This window comes from Pleurodeles waltl, chromosome 3_2 (assembly GCF_031143425.1).
Source record: "Pleurodeles waltl isolate 20211129_DDA chromosome 3_2, aPleWal1.hap1.20221129, whole genome shotgun sequence".
Classification (NCBI taxonomy): domain Eukaryota; kingdom Metazoa; phylum Chordata; class Amphibia; order Caudata; family Salamandridae; genus Pleurodeles; species Pleurodeles waltl.
The window spans coordinates 188,495,604-188,518,444 of NC_090441.1; the positions used below are offsets into that span (position 1 = coordinate 188,495,604).

Consider the following 22,841-nt stretch of genomic DNA (forward strand, 5'->3'; position numbering starts at 1 on the left):
ACCCCTGCATTTCCCTCATAACTATAGATTCGTTGCATTTGTCACAAAATCCATATTCTGCTTCAAAATCTGCAGATTTTACAAAAAGTATTCTCAAACCAAGCAAAAGTTGCTAAAAAACACACAGTGACACGTGTTCTCAATGTGGTGAAAGCCCATTCGCAAAGGATAACTGCGCACCATTCTTTTGTTTATAACTGTATATGAGTATTAAACTGGTACTGGTGAAGTGAAACGCTACCCTAGACAATGTTAACTTTCTAAAAATAAGTATGAAGTGGGGCTATCAGAAAAATATGCAGCATTAAGCCGCATAATTTGCCACTTCGTGCTGCCCTACTCCAGTATGGAAAATGTCACTTACCCAGTGTACATCTGTTCGTGGCATTAGTCGCTGCAGATTCACATGCTGTGCACATCCCCCCATCTGGTGTTGGACTCGGAGTGTTACAAGTTGTTTTTCTTCGAAGAAGTCTTTTCGAGTCACGAGATCGAGGGACTCCTCCCATTTCGGCTCCATTGCGCATGGGCGTCGACTCCATCTTAGATTGTTTTCCCCTGCAGAGGGTGAGGTAGGAGTTGTATATGCTAGTAATAGTGCCCATGCAATGGAGTGAATACGTATGTACATAATGTAGTTTAAAGTAATATATATATTTACAAATATACAGATGTTCAAGATCAACTTCTAAACGGCTACAGGCTCCCGGGGAGGCGGGTGGGCGCATGTGAATCTGCAGCGACTAATGCCACGAACAGATGTACACTGGGTAAGTGACATTTTCCGTTCGGTGGCATGTGTAGCTGCAGATACACATGCTGTGCATAGACTAGTAAGCAGTTATCTCCCCAAAAGCGGTGGTTCAGCCTGTAGGAGTTGAAGTTGTCTGAAACAATGTTCGTAGTACTGCTTGGCCTACTGTGGCTTGCTGTGTTGTTAGCACGTCTACACAGTAGTGGTTGGTAAATGTAGGAGGCGTAGACCATGTAGCTGCCTTACATATTTCTGTCATTGGAATATTTCCTAGAAAGGCCATGGTAGCACCTTTCTTTCTAGTTGAGTGTGCCTTTGGTGTAATAGGCAGTTCTCTTTTAGCTTTAAGATAACAGGTTTGAATGCACTTAACTATCCATCTAGCAAGGCCTTGCTTAGAAATTGGATTTCCTGTATGAGGTTTTTGGAAAGCAATAAATAATTGTTTTGTTTTGCGAATTAGTTTTGTTCTGTCAATGTAGTACATTAACGCTCTTTTGATGTCCAATGTATGTAGTGCTCTTTCCGCTACAGAGTCTGGCTGTGGGAAGAACACTGGTAATTCTACTGTTTGATTTAAGTGGAACGGTGATATGACTTTTGGTAAAAATTTAGGATTTGTTCGTAGAACTACTTTATGCTTGTGTATCTGAATAAATGGTTCTTGTATGGTAAATGTTTGAATCTCACTTACTCTTCTTAAAGATGTGATGGCAATTAAAAATGCAACTTTCCATGTTAAGTATTGCATTTCACAAGAGTGCATGGGCTCAAAAGGTGGACCCATGAGTCGTGTTAAGACAATGTTGATGTTCCATGAAGGAACTGGTGGTGTTCTTGGTGGTATAATTCTCTTTAGACCTTCCATAAATGCTTTTATGACTGGTATTCTAAATAGAGAAGTTGAGTGCGTAATTTGCAGGTAAGCTGAAATTGCTGTAAGATGTATTTTAATGGAAGAGAAAGCTAGCTTTGATTTTTGCAAATGTAGTAAGTATCCTACGATGTCTTTGGCAGATGCGTGTAAGGGTTGAATTTGATTGTTGTGGCAGTAATATACAAATCTTTTCCACTTATTTGCATAGCAATGTCTAGTGGTAGGTTTCCTAGCTTGTTTTATGACCGCCATACATTCCTGTGTAAGGTCTAAATATCCAAACTCTAGGACTTCAGGAGCCAGATTGCTAGCTTCAGCGATGCTGGATTTGGGTGTCTGATCTGTTTGTGTTGCGTTAACAGATCTGGTATGTTTGGTAGTTTGACATGAGGCACTACTGAGAGGTCTAGTAGTGTTGTGTACCAAGGTTGCCTTGCCCATGTTGGTGCTATTAGTATGAGTTTGAGTTTGTTTTGACTCAGCTTATTTACTAGATATGGAAGGAGTGGGAGAGGGGGAAAAGCGTAAGCAAATATCCCTGACCAACTCATCCATAACGCATTGCCCTGAGATTGATCTTGTGGGTACCTGGATGCGAAGTTTTGGCATTTTGCATTTTCCTTTGTTGCAAATAGATCTATTTGTGGCGTTCCCCAACTTTGGAAGTAAGTATTCAGTATTTGGGGGTGAATCTCCCATTCGTGGAGCTGTTGGTGATCCCGAGAAAGATTGTCCGCTAGCTGGTTCTGAATTCCTGGAATAAAATTGTGCTATTAGGTGAATGTGGTTGTGAATCGCCCAATGCCATATTTTCTGTGCCAGGAGACACAACTGTGTTGAGTGTGTGCCTCCCTGTTTGTTTAGGTAATACATCGTTGTCATGTTGTCTGTTTTGACAAGAATGTGTTTGTAGCTTATTATGGGTTGAAATGCTTTCAGCGCTAGAAATACTGCCAATAGTTCTAAGTGATTTATGTGAAAGTGTTTTTGGTGAGTGTCCCATTGTCCTTGGATGCTGTACTGATTGAGGTGTGCTCCCCACCCTATCATGGAGGCATCTGTTGTTATTACATATTGTGGCACTGGGTCTTGGAAAGGCCGCCCCTGGTTTAAATTTATACTGTTCCACCATTGAAGCGAGGTGTATGTTTGGCGGTCTACCAACACCAGATCTAGAATTTGACCCTGTGCCTGTGACCACTGTGATGCTAGGCACTGTTGTAAGGGCCGCATGTGCAACCTTGCGTTTGGGACAATGGCTATGCATGAGGACATCATGCCTAGGAGTTTCATTACCTTTTTGACTTGTATTTTTTGATTTGGATACATGGCCTGTATTACATTGTGAAATGCCTGAACCCTTTGTGGGCTTGGCGTGGCAATCCCTTTTGCTGTGTTGATTGTCGCCCCTAAGTATTGCTGTGTTTGACACGGCAGAAGGTGTGACTTTGTGTAGTTGATTGAGAAACCTAGTTTGTGGAGGGTTTCTATGACATACTTTGTGTGTTGTGAACACCGTTCTAGCGTGTTTGTTTTGATTAACCAATCGTCTAGGTACGGGAACACATGTATTTGCTGCCTTCTGATATGTGCAGCTACGACTGCTAGGCATTTTGTAAAAACTCTTGGCGCAGTTGTTATTCCGAACAGCAACACCTTGAATTGGTAATGTACCCCTTGGAATACAAACCTTAAGTACTTTCTGTGTGAAGGATGTATCGGTATATGGAAATATGCATCCTTTAGGTCTAGTGTTGTTATGTAGTCTTCTTGTTTGAGCAGTGGGATTACGTCTTGTAATGTCACCATGTGAAAGTGATCTGATTTGATGTAGGTATTTAATGTTCTGAGATCTAATATAGGTCTCAGACTCTTGTCTTTTTTGGGTATGAGAAAGTACAGAGTAAACTCCTGTTCCTTTCTGTTGGTTTGGTACTAATTCTATTGCTTCTTTTTGTAGCAACGCCTGAACTTCTAGTCCTAGAAGATCTATATGTTGTTTTGACATATTGTGTGTTTTCGGTGGGACGTTTGGAGGGAATTTGAGAAATTCTATGCAATAACCATGCTGGATAATTGCCAGGACCCAAGTATCTGTTGTTATTTCCTCCCAATGTTTGTAAAACTTGCTTAGTCTCCCCCCCACAGGTGTTGTGTTGGGGATGTGTGACTTGTAAGTCACTGTTTATTTTGAGGAGTTTTGGGACTTTGGAACTTTCCTCTATTTTTTTGGAACTGTACCCCTCTATATTGTCTCCGAAAACTTCCACGCAGATATTGGCTCTGATAAGTGGGCCTTGTTTGTGAGGTTGTGGGTTCTGTGCTTTGCCCTCGAAACCCCCCTCGAAACAGTGTTTTTCGAAATGTGCCTCTGCTCTGTGGGGAGTAGAGTGCGCCCATAGCTTTGGCCGTGTCAGTGTCCTTCTTAAGTTTTTCGATAGCAGTGTCCACCTCCGGCCCAAACAACTGCTGTCCGTTAAATGGCATATTGAGTACAGCTTGCTGTATTTCTGGTTTAAATCCTGATGTACGCAGTCATGCATGTCTTCTTATTGTTACTGCTGTGTTGACAGTTCTAGCAGCTGTGTCTGCAGCATCCATAGCTGACCGTATCTGATTGTTGGAGATACTCTGTCCTCCTTCAACTACTTGCTGTGCTCTTTTGTGGAACTCCTTGGGCAAATGTTTTATAAAATGTTGCATTTCGTCCCAATGAGCCCTATCGTATCTGGCCAACAAAGCCTGTGAATTTGCAATACGCCACTGGTTTGCTGCCTGTGCCGCCACCCTTTTGCCTGCTGCGTCGAATTTGCGACTTTCCTTATCTGGAGGTGGTGCATCTCCTAAAGTATGTGAGTTTGATCTTTTGCGAGCTGCCCCTACTACAACTGAGTCCGGTGTTAGCTGTTGTGTGATGTACACGGGGTCTGTTGGTGGCGGTTTATATTTTTTCTCCACTCTTGGAGTAATGGCCCTTCCTTTTACAGGCTCCTGAAACACTTGTTTGGAGTGTTTGAGCATCCCAGGTAGCATGGGAAGACTCTGGTACTGGCTGTGTGTGGACGACAGTGTATTAAATAGAAAGTCGTCTTCAATGGGCTCTGCATGTAGGCTGACATTATGAAATGCCGCTGCCCTCGACACCACTTGTGCGTAGGCTGTACTATCTTCTGGTGGCGACGGTCTAGCTGGATAACAGTCAGGACTATTTTCTGACACTGGTGCATCATAAAGGTCCCATGCGTCAGGGTCATCTTGACTCATCCCTGTGTGGGTCGGGGATTGCATCATAGGTGGAGTGGCAACCGGTGATGGTTGCGGAGAGCATTGTGGAGATGGTGGCGGGGTTACTTGTTTAGCCACCTTTGCCTGTGGCTGCTTGTCTTTCTCCTGGAAGGCAAGTTTGCGTTTCATCCTAATAGGAGGGAGAGTGCTGATCTTTCCCGTTTCTTTTTGGATGTGGAGCTGTCTTTGGGTGTAGTCCGGCTCCATTGTCTCTAATTCCTGTCCAAATGTATGTTTTTTTATTTGTGAGGACAGTCCTTGTTCCTCTGTGTAGGAACCTGATATCGGTTCAGAAGCCGGATGTTTCTGTATCGAAACCGTTTCGGCTACTTTTTTCGGTTCCGACGAAACCTTTTTTGTTTTCGGTGTCGTGGTCTCTCGGTGCCGACTCATTTCGGTGCCGCTGTCTCGGTGCCGAACCTGCTCGGAGCCACTATCTCGAGCCCGAGATTGCTGTGTGGCGGTATCTCGACCGGAGTCGGATGACTTCGCCACCAGCGTGCCCTTTTTCGGTGCCGATGATCGGTCACCAATTTTTCGGGTTAAGCCATGGCCTGTTGGCGGTGGCGTCCCCTGGGCTTTTGTTGTCTTCTCGTGAGTTTTATGTTTCAGCGTCTTACTCACAGTTTCCGGCGTTTCTTCGGGATCGAGCTCGTCCGAGTCCGATTCATGGATGGAAAAGCTTTCTTCTTCCGCCTGGAAACGCCCTTGTCCTGTCTGCGCCGATGCCATCTGCAGTCTTCTTGCTCTTCGGTCTCTTAATGTCTTCCTCGACCGAAACGCTCGACAGGCTTCACAGGTATCCTCCTTGTGCTCTGGAGACAGACACAAGTTACAGACCAGATGCTGATCTGTATATGGATACATGTTATGGCATTTTGGGCAGAAGCGGAATGGGGTCCGTTCCATCAGCCTTGAAGAGACACGTGGCCGGGCCGACCAGGCCCCGACGGGGGGGATCGAAAAAACCCCGAAGGGCCACCGGAGCTCTTCAAAAGTCGGTGTCGATCTGTTATAACTAACCCGATACCGAACGCAAACAATACTGACGATTTTTCCGAGATTCTAACTAACTTTCCGACCCGAAACACGGAGCGAAAAGGAACACGTCCGAACCCGATGGCGGAAAAAAACCAATCTAAGATGGAGTCGACGCCCATGCGCAATGGAGCCGAAATGGGAGGAGCCCCTCGATCTCGTGACTCGAAAAGACTTCTTCAAAGAAAAACAACTTGTAACACTCCGAGCCCAACACCAGATGGCGGGATGTGCACAGCATGTGTATCTGCAGCTACACATGCCACCGAACACTAGGTTATATAGGGTCTGGTTATCTACCTGTCTAAAGAGCTACATCCTCTGGCCCTGGATGAGGAAAAAAGCCTGAGAGGAGCGGGAGGAGCAGGGTGGAGAGGGGGCGTGGACGTGACCCGTCTGCAGTACCGCTGCTGCCCCCGGCGCAAACACACATATTCACACACACCACATTTATATATATTTTTTTTCTGTTGTTGAGGCTGCATCTTTTTTCTTCAAGGTGCAGTCAGCCAATCAGATTGCTTGGCACTGCGTGAAAGGCCATGAAGCCATAAAGCTCCATCGGCAACAGGAATAAACCATTACAAGATTGCTAAGCTATACTGAGTCACAGCACTTTCTTTGGGGACTGCTATTATTACAATGGAGACATATGCATGTACATTAAACACACAATTTTAATTGCACATGTTTTGTTTTACTGGATGCAAAATTACTGTTTGTTCTGTAAATTGATGTGTTTTTTCAAAATATTTCACAACACACTATGATTTATTTAGGTTACCTATGAAGGGCCTCATTAGCTAGCATCTTTCCTGCTATCTATAGACAAGATCCTCATGGAGTCTTCTACAACTAAAAATTCTGCCTTTTAATGCATCCTCATCTAAAGGCAGCTTTTTTTCAGGTCACAATACATCTTTCCCCATCCTTAACTTTCCTTACCTTAACGCTTACGCTATGGATCAGACTCGGAAACCGCGACATCAGCAGGAAACATAGTAAACGGTCACAAGACCTCAATTCACCAAAGTGCCCTCCCTTTCCCTACTCACGCAATGATTGTTTTGATGACAATGTCCTTGATCTTCTCCCAGATTTTATCGCTGCTGATGCCCTTCTCATTCAGATAGCTCCACAAGGCTCTTAGTGCCCTGAAACAGGAGAACACAGAAAACCATGAATGTTGGAGTGAAGCTCAATTCAAGCCTAGAACATGGGTACAACCACATCAAAAATTATCGAGGCTTCTGATGACCAAGTGGCCGATACAATCTACACATTACCCTATCATTGAATATAAAGAGTGTCTGGACAGAATAAAAGACAGCAGATTGCATCAGAACAATACAGTGAGCTGATTACTAATCTAACCACTTCCAAAATCAAAGAAAGCTCTAAAATGCACGAGGGCCTAGAAACCAGGGGGGCTCTGCTGGTCTGGGAGATGCGGTTTGTGAAGGCAGTCACATTCATGGGCACTGTTCGGTTTTGTTATGACAAAGTCGCCCAAATAACCCTTCAGAGCACATAACAAAAACATATTTGTTTATGCAATTAGTGTGGGTACCTTTAAATGGATGACCATTAAAGAATGATATTAGTATTCATACCTTATTGTTAAATTTGAAGAGATTTTACACTCCCAGCGACAGCCCAGAGAGGATACTGAGAACATCTGGCAGTGTACTGATAGTCTACATCCATGCAGCTATTGGTGATCAGATTGCCAGGACCAGATTTCATCAAGTCTTTAACTTATAGTTCAAAGCACCATGCAACCATTATATTGTACTTCTAAATGGGTAGACTTCCAAGCAAAGGCAGTCCGAATTCCCCCGAGCGTGTTCGCTCTATCTGTATAGACAACAGCTGGTCCAGGGTCTCAACTACACTGTTTGAGCTGCTTGCCATGAGCTGTCTTTTCAACAGGAGTGTTAAGCTGCTATGAGCAAAGTCCAGGTCAAAGGAGGAATGAAAAATCATGCAATAACGTATAGCGTATGGTACTGTCTAAACTTCCACCACTACAGCAGGAAAGTGAAATAATTTTCCAGTCAAATATATTTTTCATATATTTTCATACATAGGTTAACAATTTGGCTAAATGTAAATGGCTTGGAATTCCAAAAGCAACTTTCCTGCACTTTTACCAGCTAACAGGTGTGGGCAGTTAAGGTGGAAGGGATTTGTCTACGCAGGAGCACAGGTACTTAAAGCCAAGAATGAATAATGCACAACACTGTGGCACTATCATTAACATATATTATCAGAACTAGGCACAATATTTCCCAGTAAAGAGTAACGTAATGCCTTCAGACCAGGGAGACACCAATGGTTTTTGAATTTATCTGTGGTACTTATTTGCTGAAAATCAGAAAGGCTAGGTTGGCAGTGCTACTAAAGGCAGAGTGGGACAGAAAAACCTAAGCAGTAACGGATGAAAATCTCCATTAATGCTCCTTAAAACAGTAGTTGCTGGTAAGGGACAAATACATTAAGAAAACAGCAATCCCATATAAAAGTGCCTTATTACAGACCAAAACACTGCAAGGAAGAAGCAAATGTTAATGCAAAACTCAACTGGACAAAACTGGTTGTAATACAGAACACTCATCAATAGCAGTTAGACCTGGAAAAGTCGTGTAGAAGACTATATACAACCAACCTTTCACTTGAAAACCAGGTAAAGAAGTCGTGTGACATTACTGATGCAGCTCGCTCAAGGATATCTGCAAAAATGACCATATTACCTTATGCATAGGTCTCGGAACAGATGTGGCATCTTTTAAAAGGACTCAAAAGCACAGAACTTTTTTTTATTATTATTATTATTATTATTTTTTTTTAAATCAAACCTATGAAAACGTCTTTGGGACAATCTAAAAAAAATCTACTGCACATTTAGGCATATCCTCAGGTGTGGTTGATGCAAAAGAAGGAAATGTTACTTATTTGGAATCCAAGTTCTGCATCATAGGTATCTTCACTGAAGTTCTAAACGTAGAATGTTCTCGACGGCGTGCAGGCATCCCACCCAGAACACTTCTTTTACAAAGTACAATACAGTCCATGTCTTGAATTGGAGGTAATAGCTGCCATTTTCCACAATGCAGGCCCAACACTTGTGGGTTAAACAGATCAAAGGTTACTTGATTTCTCTCTATTAAACATATAAAGACATTGCATAAGGCTGCATTACAGAATCAAGGATAACCTGTGGGGTACACAAGAAAACTGACACTTAAAAACCATTTGTAAGAGAAAAGATGACTGTAAAGGGCCTATTAGATGAAGTGCACAAAACTAACAAAATACACTATCCTTTTAAGGAGGCAGCAGGTTCCATCTCTGAGTGCTCTGTGCTGAATTGCCTCAAAGGCTCAGTTATTTTTGAAGGGCAAATGAAGATTGGAATTAACAGAGGTACCCTCTGTTCTAGAAAATTGACAAACCGGGGACAAAGGAGGTCTGTTAATTGCTTCAGTGAAGATACCCATGATGCAAAACGTTTTCGGCTCCGAGGTGACTTTTTTCCTTTTCGGGGCCGAAACCTCTCGGCGTCGATCTGTTTCGGTGCCGCTGTCTCGGCGTCGAGCCGTGTCCACACCGGCATCTCGGTGTCGAGGCTTGTCTCCAGCACTTTCTCGGTCCCGAGAAGGCTGCGTGCCGGTGTCTCGACCGGAGTCGGACGATCTCGGCACTGTTTGGGCCTTTTTCGGTGCCGACGGTCGGTCACCGATTTTATGGGTTGAGCCATGGCCTGGTGGCAGTGGCGTCCCCTGGGCCTTGTAAATGTTTCTTTGTGTGGTTTTCGACGTCTTACTCACGGTTTGTGTATCGTCGAATCCTTCGGAGTCTGAGTCTTGGATCGAGAAGGTACCTTCCTCTTCCTGTTCCTCGAACTCCCGTTGGGCTGTCGGTGCGGACGCCATTTGAAGTCTTCTGGCTCGACGGTCTCGGAGTGTTTTTCGGGACCGGAACGCACGACAGGCCTCGCAGGTGTCTTCGCTGTGCTCAGGTGACAGGCACAGGTTGCAGACCAAGTGTTGGTCTGTGTAGGGGTATTTATTGTGGCATTTGGGGCAGAAACGGAACGGGGTCCGTTCCATCGGCGTTCCTCAGCACGCGGTCGGGCCGACCAGGCCCCGACGGAGGATCGAAAAACTACCCCGAAGGGCACCGGAGCTCTTCGATCTTCGATGCGGTGTTGAATCTAAGTACGCCGATCCCGAACGCAACAATACCGACGAAAATCTTCCGAAATTAACTATTTTTTCTGTTCCGAAACTCGGAGCGACAGGAACACGTCCGAACCCGATGGCGGAAAAAAAACAATCGAAGATGGAGTCGACGCCCATGCGCAATGGAGACAAAAGGAGGAGTCACTCGGTCCCGTGACTCGAAAGACTTCTTCGAAGAAAAACAACTTGTAACACTCCGGCCCAACACCAGATGGCGAGCTATTGCAGAACATGCGTATCTACAGCGACAGATGCCATCGAACCTAGGATTACAAGAAAGAAACATATCCTTCTGCATCATAGGATAGCAGTAGCAAATAATAGAAAGCAAAAAATACAGAGTAGTAAGTTACACTGACAAGAAGAATTCTATCCGAAAAGATTCTTTAGGGAAGCATGGCCAACTATGGTGTCAGCTCTGGAATCTCCATCTAAAAAACAATGCTTAGTGATGTGTGGGTAGACTTCTGTGTGGCTGTCTTACATACCTCTGTCACTTGGGCACTTATTAACCAAGCTGTGGTAGCTTCATTCCTTATGTTGAGTGAGCTCCATGTTTGCCGGGAAGAGATACGTTGGCCAACTTTTAACATAAGGAAATACACAAAAATACCTAACTGGAAACTGAAGGCACTCATGCCAGTACACAGAGGACTATAATTAATACTTCATTAGATTTATGTAAAACCTTATTCCTGTCCAAGTTAAATCTCAAGACTTATAACATCAAGAGATTGTACCAACTTCTCTGCTAGAGGAGGGATTACTAAGAAAATGAGCAAAAAGATTGATTAATATGAGACTTGTAGGAGTAGACCTGACGATTTACAATTCTTTTCCATTTGAATGTGTATGATTTCCTGACAGATAGCCTTCCCTGCTTACGCAAGAACATTAATAAAATCCAGAAATCTTACACTACACCAGTGATGTAGGTGTATATGATTTGTAAGACAAACCAATCCTATGAACCACACTTACAAATAGTACAGGGCATCCTTTTCCTCATATGAATTCAGGGATAACCTGCAGGTGTTAGACTGCAGCGATCTGGACTCCCAGAGGCGCAGGGTGCACTGGAGCCAGAGGTATCATCTTCATCTGTGACCTTGAAGTGCCTCTAGGAACCATCATAGGTTTAGGGGGAATATCCAAAGGCAGAAATAGAAACAAAGGTGGATACACGGCAGGAATGATCATCCTGGGAGTCCTGATGGCAATGGTGGGAAAGCAGTGAAAAACACCCTGAAAAAGAGTGGGAAAAACGAGTTGCCATCAAATGAATTGTCATCTCCCTCAACGACAAGTGCCTCAACATCTATCTTTGAGTGATGTGAGTAGAGTCTCCATGTTGAATGTTTTCATGTTGAGTGTCCAGACTGCAAGTACTCAAACACTGACTTAGTCAAGACAGAACTTCTTGGGTAGATGGAGGCTTCAACATTGGACGTGCTGCAGAAGTGGCTTTTGTCTGTGGCAGTTTTGATAGGGTCCTCAGGAAAGGCTGGAATGACCAGAGAGGTCAGGACAATGTTTCTTCTCCCTTGATCTCCCTCTTTGGGAGTCTGCTTGGATAGTGCATGGACATGATAGAAAAGGCACAGACTTTAGTTTACCTGCTGTGTTACACACTGCCTCTGCCCTGAGATCGTCCAGCTTCCCTCGGCTGACAAAATTGCCACTCCTTCCAATGAAATGGGTAAGCAAACCACACACACAGCATGTTGGTCAGATGCAGCATTCTGCATCATCCTTCAAACACCCAAAGGTGAGAAATGTTACAAAAAGCGATGACATATTGTAGAAAAATCTCTTCAGAGTTGGAAAAATAAAAAGGGAAAGCTTTGAATATGGCTGAAAGTAAATGATGTGTGAATAAACAATTCTGACAATAAAAGAAATCCCAAAAATTGGGTGAATAACCCCTCAGCAGTACAAAGATCCCCTCCAGGAATAGCCGAAAAGAAATTGACCTTTGAAGCAACTGACTACAGTGCATGCTAGGAGATGGAAACTACTGGCTCCTTAGAGGAGCAATGCCTGTTTTTCAAGTCTAGTGTGCTTTTAACTTAACTACCTCTTTTCTGTTTTCTCTTGCTTATATGATGGTTTTCAGTGTCGGTTTTCTGGTTTAAAGCACAGGCTGCCCTTCATGCTACAATCATGCCTTAGGTAATGTATGTATATGATTAACAAGAGTTTAAAAAAAAAAAACATTGGAGTAATTTGGTCAGTTAACTAATGGAGTTTGGGTCCACATTCTGGAAAGTGGCAGCTATTTCCTGTAACTTAAGATAGACCACATTTTATTTTGTAGAACAAGTCTTAATTTGCCCCGTATTTGCATGCCTTTATGTCCTCCTCAGGTAAATTCTGAAGTCACCCAATGAGAGCAAGGAGGAGGACATGAAAGGGAGGTGGTCAAGTCGCTATGGATCAACCGGCTGGCTCTTTAGGCCAAGGCAGCCAATATACTTCAACCCTCCCAATGGAGCAGGAAATAAATCAATCTGCTATAACACTGCCAGTACCAAGTAATCCAGGAACGGAGTCACTACATCCACTGCAGTCCACCATTGGTTTACGTGATGCTATTCTATTTGAAAGGCTCTCATCAGGCAGGTCGAACATAAATGGCATTTAGACTACTCGGAAGGGTGAACTGCCTAAGGAACGCAACTACCTAGAGTTAGAGCCACAGTTAATGTAGTAAGTCAAGCCTTCATCTTGACCAGCACTTTAAGGCTGTAAAAATAAATCATTCCTCTTTCATTTATGTTCTCCGAGCCACCTGCCTGTCACAAGTCTTATGTGATAGTATGGCTAACTTTCTTGAGAAAACAACTCTGCTAATTTCCGAGAATATTAAGATTGTGCATCTTTTTCAATTTCTTTCGTTTGGAACTATACATTTCTGTTGCCTGGTGACATTATAACGTCAAGACCTCTGCCTGTTAGCATAGACCTTGAAGTCCGGTCCACACAGCCATAATTTCATCAGACTCTCCCACAATACCTGTCCAATCGGTCTTGAAAGAAATGGCCCAACAATTCTGATTTTTCTTGAGTTCAGTGATAAAAACACCTCCAACAATAAGGAAGTGGTTCAGCATGATTGGAAGGAAGGTGTGATCAAGCCTCTGCTACAAAAAATGTATTTTCAACAAGCCTAAGATAGAACACAACTTGTGCACATTTCTTAACTGCCATACGAGGCAAACATATAGCTTGCAAGGTGGTCCTCAGATGCCTCCTTTTCGCTCAGGGAAGAGGTCAATTTAATTTGGCATTCCACAGAGATAGTAATTCTCCTCCGTCCTTTGACACATTATATTCCCCCATGTGTACCCACCATAAGATCTCTCAAACAGAGACTGCTTCTTACACAGATGGCACTCATCTAATTGCAAGCTTCAATTGTTCTCAGTCTGAAACTCTGCAAATTCTACAGTCCAGTCTTCTTGTCTTTCAGACATGGGTTAGTGGAGCTTGCTGAAGCACAACGCCCAACAGAAGCTACATTTTCATCTTTGACCATGACAACTTGTGGAAACAGAGCCTCTAGCCTAGCAAGTTAGGATCCTCTCCCTGAAGGAAAGGAATCTTAGCTTTCACGTTGATCAATGAAAGATAAGGTCAACACTGTGGCATAATCATCTTTTCATCACCTATGGCTTTTAAGAAAAACACTTTTCCTTCCCGTAGCATTTGCAAACTTCATTGGTCAGTGCAGGCTTTCTATCAAGGTATGACTATGCTGATGCTTGTCCCTTGGACTAATAATCATCCCCACAGAGGGTCAATAAATACCAGTCCAACGTTGCAAGTTTGACCAGATACCTGGAGGGGACCACACTATGCATGGCATTGGCTCCTGGTCCTGCAATAAGTTTATTTCAAGGTATTGAGCATGCCATACATGACTCATTATGTGTGCCTGATCTGGCCTATCTGCTCCCACCCACACTCTTCTATTCTTCGCTCCCCTGGAACCACCCCTTACCTCCCATCCCCATGTTCTTGAAAGGGGTTCCTCTGGGTCTTCCAACAGCTGGTCTATACCATGGTAATTCTCAGAATGCAATGTCATCTTATGTTTTGTTAATAGTTTCCATTGTCTAGGTCTGATGTCAACTCTATGGTTTCAGCCAGAAGTCGTCCCCGAGTGTATATGGTGCACTTATAAAAATTTCGCTTAATATCTGTAAGCTGCACTTTTGCTGAAAATTAGACTTCTGCCTTCAAAGGACTTGTGTATCTTGAAATACTGCAGTAAGAAGAAACAAAGTCTAGAATTGCCTTCCTGCCGTATGTTTGGCTTTCTGACTTCTCTAATGTTGGACAGTTGCACTCAGGCAACAACCATTGAAACATATTCCAAATTGTAAACATGGAATGAACTGCAGGACTAGATGCAAACCTCGACCTGCAGACTACCTACCACATGCCATTTCGAGACTAACAATTCATCTAACCCACAGTACTGGGAAGTCGTAGACCCCATACTTATAGTGACTACCCTGAAGAGCAACAGTAGAGGCTCAAACTGGTATGAGCAAACCCCCAGAGATTAGTAATCGTGTGCTAGCCAAAAAGATTTGAACTACTGAGACATGGTTTCAAGATAACTCTACGTCCGGTCTCAATAACTTCCTTCCAATCGGCTAGCAAGGAGACATTAAGTTATTCTATTCTGTCGATCTGCTTTACACAGACATCCCTGATACCGCTTCCATAGAATGGATAGCTGCCTGCTGTTCCATCAAACACAACAGCTCTTTCACCACGGTTCTGTGGTCATAATACAATTTTCCTGGAGGAAGGGATTCCATGTGCTGCCTATCGCAAACTAAACTGATATCACTGGAGACTGAACTGTGGAGTGACAGGCCAGACTCAAAATCTGAAGGGCTTCCTCAAGAGCATGCATGGCCCTCTGCTTCCTAAAAGTGCTGAATGGTCCAGTGGATATAGCTGGACACACTTTTATTTTTACTGACATTTCTGAAACAGCACCTGCAAATATGGTCTAATCATCTCACCTCCAGCATCTTAATTAATCAACATGAAAATTCCACCTCCCACAATAGCAAAGATGCTCCCCATCACTTTCAGGCCCTTCAGAAACACCAGCAGACTAAAACCAGCCTAAAGCTTCTCTGACCCTCAGTAACGCAAAAACCAAACAACTTGGTCAATCTGCCTTACTGCCAAACATCAATGATTCATCGCTGCTTCCTTTTTGTCAGGAGTTGTACCCAATAATGTCAAACATGCGATTATTGCACCCCTGTGTAGGAAGGCCAGTGCTGATGCAAACAAGAAAGCTTCAGACCAATTCCTGGCCTGCCAACTGCTGTCAAAATCCTGGAAGCTATGTTGTCCTCCTGATTTACTACTTAGCTGGAAATCCATAACCTTGGGATGGACTTCCAGTCATGTTTCACACCTGGAGAGGGGCTGAAACTGCCCTGAGGACCATTGGGTAAGAACGTCTTACTGACAGAGACAATGGAAAAACCACGACCTTGATCTTCTATTGTCTGGGAACACACCTACGTCAAGGGTCCCGGTAGATCTGTATAAATACATCGCACTTTAGACAGATAATCAGAGGGATTCCGACCAGAGGGCATCGCCACCATCGCTGATATCGATGCTCCACGTCGTCTTGACGCTGACCCAGTCTTCGTGTCCCGAAAGACCTCATTCCAAGGTAACGAGGGTTGGGGGCTCCTCTCATGGACATGACATTGGCAGATTAGGTTTAGCAAACCCAGCTCTCCTTTAGGTAGGAGGTTAGGCCTATAGCATTAGGGTATCAGGGCATATTACACCTCGTATGTCTTTTACATGCATTGCAAGATGGTAGGGATCTTTGTAATAATGACTCATCTTCACAGTTCTGTTTCTTGCATTATTCATTATCCTAATCATTGCAGCCCATGCAACTTATCACAAATTGCAGTTGTGTTAAATAAATATTATTGAAACTTTACTGCATCTTTGTCACTGCCTGTGTTTGTATGAGACATAATATATCTGTGAGAAAGGGGGTAACCTCCGTTTAACCACGACACTTCCTGAGATGTCTTATTCTTGAGTCCATGCGTAAAGGCTGCCACAAATCACCTTTTACTATGGTGTTTCTGGTTAGGTGCTGCTAGTGAGCCGGTCAGGTTGGGACAACAGTTGCAATTTGTTGTAGGATAGGCATAGTCGCCTGCAGACAAAAGTACTGTCATGCTTTAACCAGCAGTCTTGCCCAGAGCAAGAGTCCAAACTAAGACAAAACTACACAACTCAACAGAAATTAAAGCAATCAGTAAATGTTTCAACAGAGAACTAACAGAACTGAATACTACCAAAAGCAACAACCACAGAGGACAAACTACTTTGGTAAGACTGACAGGAAAAACAACAACGGGGAAACATTGCTAACTATGCTACACCTAAGCTCAAGGTACGGAGTACAAAAAAAAGAAATATTATGAATAGCCTTACCCAGATCTAGACAATGAGAGTCTGATTAAGGAGTGCTAAACCTGCCACAATCGATGACGGATTTCTATAAGCTATGCTTTACAGGCCATCAGGACTTACAATTTATGATGCAAGAGTCATATACAGTGAATGGAAAGTGAAAAGAATAGGAATTTAAGCTATGCATGGATTATTCAAAATAATCTGAGATTTGGCCACATCAAGATGACAAGTTATTCATGTGCTTGAAAAGAATAATGCCAGGAAACTAAGAATAAATAGGAACGTGAGAAAAAGTAACTTAGTAAAGTTGGGAAGGTGGTGGTGGTGCATTCAAACGCTGCATCAGAGCAGAGAACATCTCAACACTAGGACCCTGATGGAAAAAAATGGGGATACAATCTGAAAAGTGCTTATAAGCAACAAGTAAAAGACCTAGCTGAAGAAGCAGAAGACCTACTGATGAAGTTAGTAGATGAGGATATGAAAGTGATATTAGTAGCTAACCCATCGCCTCAAGCATTTTAGCGTATAATCAAACGTTCAAATCAGCCTTTTGGCCCTCAACCAACACTGACTTAAGGTTGTATGATACCGTAAACAAGAATATGTAGATGACTTTGCAATAGTTGGTAACGCGCTTTGACTTCCTTAAAAATAGGTTTCGTTCTACGATTAGGAGTAACAGAAGAATTCCGTTCTACTGCCTACTAAACTAAACTCTTAAAAACCATAGAGATTTAAAAAGTTTACAAAAACGGCAAACAGATATGTGAGAAGAGGCCCATGTACGAAGCATGGAAGTAGAAAGAAGCCAATCCTATAGAACAGGTACATCAGATGAAAACTAAATGAAAGAAAAAACAGCATGGCAAGTAATTAAGGAAAACATTACCAACCTTTAACAGTGTGAAAGGTAGTTATAAGACCAAACTTCATACGATGAGCTGACATACACTGGGGTGACAGCATTTAAATCTGCAGCACTGCAAGCTGCAAACTGATTGTTATAGTGAAGTAACGTTTTCTGTTAACAGCATGTGCTGATGTAGATGAAATGCTTTGCACTGACTGCAAAGCAGTGCTCTTCTCTCTAAAGCAAAGGCTTGCAAGTTGTAGAGGAAGACGCAGGGAACAATGTTTTAAGGCTAAGCTTTCCCTACTTGTTCCTCATCAGACATGAATGTCCAAATAATAGTTTTTGGAGAATGAGAAGATAACACTCTTTGCAGCATTACTAACATCTATTATCAGGGCTGTTGTTGAGAAAAATCATTATGGCTCCTGTTTTCCAGTTTTGTGAGTGGAATGTGCTCCAGGTACAGATTGTAGTGTGTGTTGGCCTGGCGTCAGGCTTGCCAGCAGATACAAACAGTTGCTTTGTCTTTAAAAGGGATTTAATCAGACAATGTAGTACACGAGGACTCTCGTCTAGAGTATTTACAGCAGAATGAAATTGTGGGGAAAAAACTGGTAGGTCAATGGTTTGATTGACATGAAATAAGAGTACCTTGGATGCAAAGCAAGGTTTGTCCTACGCATCTCAGTGCACTTGAATAAAAGCCTCCTTCCTCCACAGTTATGACTCTCAGTTCACCGATTCTATGTAATTAAGTGACTGCAATGATAAATGCTCCTTTCCACAAGAAGAAATACGTGGGCAAGAGTGTAATGGCTCAAAAGACAAGTCTAAGAGATAGGTAGCAATAATATTGAGGTTTCATCGAGGGCCAGGTGTAGGAAGTTGGCTCTGTATGTGCTATTTCAAAGTAAGGAATAGCATGCACAGAGTCCAAGGGTTCCCCTTAGAGGTAAGATAGTGGCAAAAAGAGATAATACTAATGCTCTATTTTGTGGTAGTGTGGTCGAGCAGCAGGCTTATCAAAGGAGTAGTGTTAAGCATTTGTTGTACATACACACAGGCAATAAATGAGGAACACACACTCAGAGACAATTCCAGCCAATAGGTTTTGTTATAGAAAAATATATTTTCTTAGTTTATTTTAAGAACCACAGGTTCAAATTTTACATGTAATATCTCATTTGAAAGGTATTGCAGGTAAGTACTTTAGGAACTTTGAATCATTTCATTAGCATGTATACTTTTCACATAAAACACAATAAGCTGTTTTAAAAGTGGACACTTTTCACAGTTCCTGGGGAGGTAAGTTTTTGTTCGTTTTCACAGGTAAGTAAGTCACTTACAGGTTTCAGTTTTTGGTCCAAGGTAGCCCACCGTTGGGGGTTCAGAGCAACCCCAAAGTCACCACACCAGCAGCTCAGGGCCGGTCAGGTGCAGAGGTCAAAGAGGTGCCCAAAACGCATAGGCTGCAATGGAGAGAAGGGGGTGCCCCGGTTCCGGTCTGCCTGCAGGTAGGTACCCGCATCTTCGGAGGGCAGACCAGGGGGGTTTTGTAGGGCACCGGGGGGGACACGAGTTCACACAAAAAAGTACACCCTCAGCGGCACTGGGGCGGCCGGGTGCAGTGTAGAAACAAGCATTGGGTTTGCAATGTAAATCAATGAGAGATCAAGGGATCTCTTCAGCGTCGCAGGCAGGCAAGGGGGGGGGCTCCTCGGGGTAGCCACCATCTGGGCAAGGGAGAGGGCCTCCTGGGGGTCACTCCTGCACAGGAGTTCCGTTCCGTCAGGTGCTGGGGGCTGCGGGTGCAGGGTCTTTGCCAGCCGTCGGGAAAGGGAGTTCAGGCAGTCGCGGTCAGGGGGAGCCTCGGGATTCCCTCTGCAGGCGTTGCTGTGGGGGCTCGGGGGGGACAACTTTGGTTACTCACGGACTCTGAGTCGCCGGAGGGTCCTCCCTGAAGTGTTGGTTCTCCACCAGTCGAGTCGGGGTCGCCGGGTGCAGTGTTGCAAGTCTCACGCTTCTTGCGGGGAGTTGCAGGGGTCTTTAACTCTGCTACTTGAAACAAAGTTGCAGTTCTTTAGTAGCAGTGCCGCTGTCCTCGGGAGTTTCTTGGTCTCTTGGAAGTAGGGCAGTCCTCTGAGGATTCAGAGGTCGCTGGTCCTGGAGAAAGCGTCGCTGGAGCAGGGTTCTTTAGAAGGCAGGAGACAGGCCGGTAGGACTGGGGCCAAAGCAGTTGGTGTCTTCTTTCTTCTTCTGCAGGGGTTTTCAGCTCAGCAGTCTTCTTCTTCGGTAAGTTGCAGGAATCTAAATTCTTAGGTTCAGGGAAGCCCTTAAATACTAAATTTAAGGGCGTGTTTAGGTCTGGGGGGTTAGTAGCCAATGGCTACTAGCCCTGAGGGTGGGTACACCCTCTTTGTGCCTCCTCCCAAGGGGAGGGGGTCACATCCCTAATCCTGTTGGGGAATCCTCCATCTGCAAGATGGAGGATTTCTAAAAGTTAGAGTCACTTCAGCTCAGGACACCTTAGGGGCTGTCCTGACAGGCCAGTGACGACTCCTTGTTTTTCTCATTATTTTCTCCGGCCTTGCCGCCAAAAGTGGGGGCCGTGGCCGGAGGGGGAGGGCAACTCCACTAGCTGGAGTGTCCTGCGGTGCTGGCACAAAGGGGTGAGCCTTTGAGGCTCACCGCCAGGTGTGACAGCTCCTACCTGGGGGAGGTGTTAGCATCTCCACCCAGTGCAGGCTTTGTTACTGGCCTCAGAGTGACAAAGGCACTCTCCCCATGGGGCCAGCAACATGTCTCGGTTGTGGCAGGCTGCTGGAACTAGTCAGCCTACACAGATAGTCCGTTAAGGTTTCAGGGGGCACCTCTAAGGTGCCCTCTGGGGTGTATTTTACAATAAAATGTACACTGGCATCAGTGTGCATTTATTGTGCTGAGAAGTTTGATACCAAACTTCCCAGTTTTCAGTGTAGCCATTATGGTGCTGTGGAGTTCGTGTAAAACAGACTCCCAGACCATATACTCTTATGGCTACCCTGCACTTACAATGTCTTAGGTTTGGCTTAGACACTGTAGGGGCACAGTACTCATGTACTGGTGCCCTCACCTATGGTATAGTGCACCCTGCCTTAGGGCTGTAAGGCCTACTAGAGGGGTGACTTATCTATACTGCATAGGCAGTGTGAGGTTGGCATGGCACCTGAGGGGAGTGCCATGTCGACTTACTCGTTTTGTTCTCACCAGCACACACAAGCTGGTAAGCAGTGTGTCTGTGCTGAGTGAGGGGTCCCCAGGGTGGCATAAGATATGCTGCAGCCCTTAGAGACCTTCCCTGGCATCAGGGCCCTTGGTACCAGGGGTACCAGTTACAAGGGACTTACCTGGATGCCAGGGTGTGCCAATTGTGGAATCAAAAGTACAGGTTAGGGAAAGAACACTGGTGCTGGGGCCTGGTTAGCAGGCCTCAGCACACTTTCAATTCAAAACATAGCATCAGCAGAGGCAAAAAGTCAGGGGGTAACCATGCCAAGGAGGCATTTCCTTACACAACCCCCCCCCCCCAAACGAAAGAGGATGAGACTAACCTTTCCCAAGAGAGTCTTCATTTTCTAAGTGGAAGAACCTGGAAAGGCCATCTGCATTGGCATGGGCAGTCCCAGGTCTGTGTTCCACTATAAAGTCCATTCCCTGTAGGGAGATGGACCACCTCAACAGTTTTGGATTTTCACCTTTCATTTGCATCAGCCATCTGAGAGGTCTGTGGTCAGTCTGAACTAGGAAGTGAGTACCAAAGAGGTATGGTCTCAGCTTCTTCAGGGACCAAACCACAGCAAAGGCCTCCCTCTCAATGGCACTCCAACGCTGCTCCCTGGGGAGTAACCTCCTGCTAATGAAAGCAACAGGCTGGTCAAGGCCATCATCATTTGTTTGGGACAAAACTGCCCCTATCCCATGTTCAGAGGCATCTGTCTGCACAATGAACTGCTTGGAGTAATCTGAAGCTTTTAGAACTGGTGCTGTGCACATAGCTTGTTTCAGGGTGTCAAAGGCCTGTTGGCATTCTACAGTCCAGTTTACTTTCTTGGGCATTTTCTTGGAGGTGAGTTCTGTGAGGGCTGTCACAATGGATCCATATCCCTTCACAAACCTCCTGTAGTACCCAGTCAAGCCAAGGAATGCCCTGACTTGAGTCTGGGTTTTTGGAGCTGCCCAGTCCAGAATAGTCTGGATCTTAGGCTGGAGTGGCTGAACTTGGCCTCCACCTACAAGGTGTCCCAAGTAAACCACAGTTCCCTGCCCTATCTGGCATTTGGATGCCTTGATAGAGAGGCCTGCAGATTGCAGGGCCTTCAAAACCTTCTTCAGGTGGACCAGGTGATCCTGCCAGGTGGAGCTGAAGACAGCAATATCGTCAAGATAAGCTGCACTAAAGGATTCCAACCCAGCAAGGACTTGATTCACCAACCTTTGGAAGGTGGCAGGGGCATTCTTTAAACAAAAGGGCATAACAGTGAACTGATAATGCCCATCAGGTGTGGAGAATGCTGTCTTTTCTTTTGCTCCAGGGGCCATTCTGATTTGCCAGTACCCTGCGTTTAGTCAAAGGTACTTAAGAATTTGGCAGCCCCTAATTTGTCCATTAGCTCATCAGCTCTAGGAATGGGATGAGCATCTGTCTTGGTGACAGAGTTGAGACCTCTGTAGTCCACCCAAAACCTCATCTCTCTCTTTCCTTCTTTGGTGTGAGGTTTGGGGACTAAGACCACTGGGCTAGCCCAGGGGCTGTCAGAGTACTCAATTACTCCCAATTCCAGCATCTTGTGGACTTCCACCTTGATGCTTTCCTTAACTTGGTCAGACTGTCTAAATATTTTGTTTTTGACAGGCATGCTGTCTCCTGTGTCCACATCATGGGTACACAGGTGTGTCTGACCGGGGGTTAGGGAAAAGAGTTCAGCAAACTGCTGCAGGACCTTCCTACAGTCAGACTGCTGTTGGCTAGAGAGGGTGTCTGAGTAGATAACTCCATCCACTGAGCCATCTTTAGGGTCTAATGAGAGGAGATCAGGGAGAGGTTCACTCTCAGCTTCCTGGTCCTCATCTGTTACCATCAACAGATTTACGTCAGCCCTGTCATGGAAGAGCTTAAGGCGGTTCACATGGATCACCCTCTTGGGGCTCCTGCTTGTGCCCAGGTCCACCAGGTAGGTGACCTGACTCTTCCTTTCTAGTACTGGGTAAGGGTCACTCCATTTGTCCTGGAGTGCCCTGGGAGCCACAGGCTCCAGAACCCAG

The 22,841-nt window shown here is 44.7% G+C and overlaps 1 protein-coding gene across 2 annotated transcripts in view; it reads right to left on the bottom strand.

The window, feature by feature from the left end:
- TTLL4 (tubulin tyrosine ligase like 4) overlaps nucleotides 1–22,841 on the bottom strand; it is a 322,322-nt gene that overhangs the window by 102,346 nt on the left and 197,135 nt on the right. For both annotated transcript variants that reach the window (XM_069227141.1, XM_069227142.1), the window contains exon 13: nucleotides 7,010–7,108. In XM_069227141.1, the coding sequence (XP_069083242.1) occupies nucleotides 7,010–7,108 (99 nt within the window). The remainder of the gene's footprint in view (nucleotides 1–7,009; nucleotides 7,109–22,841) is intronic.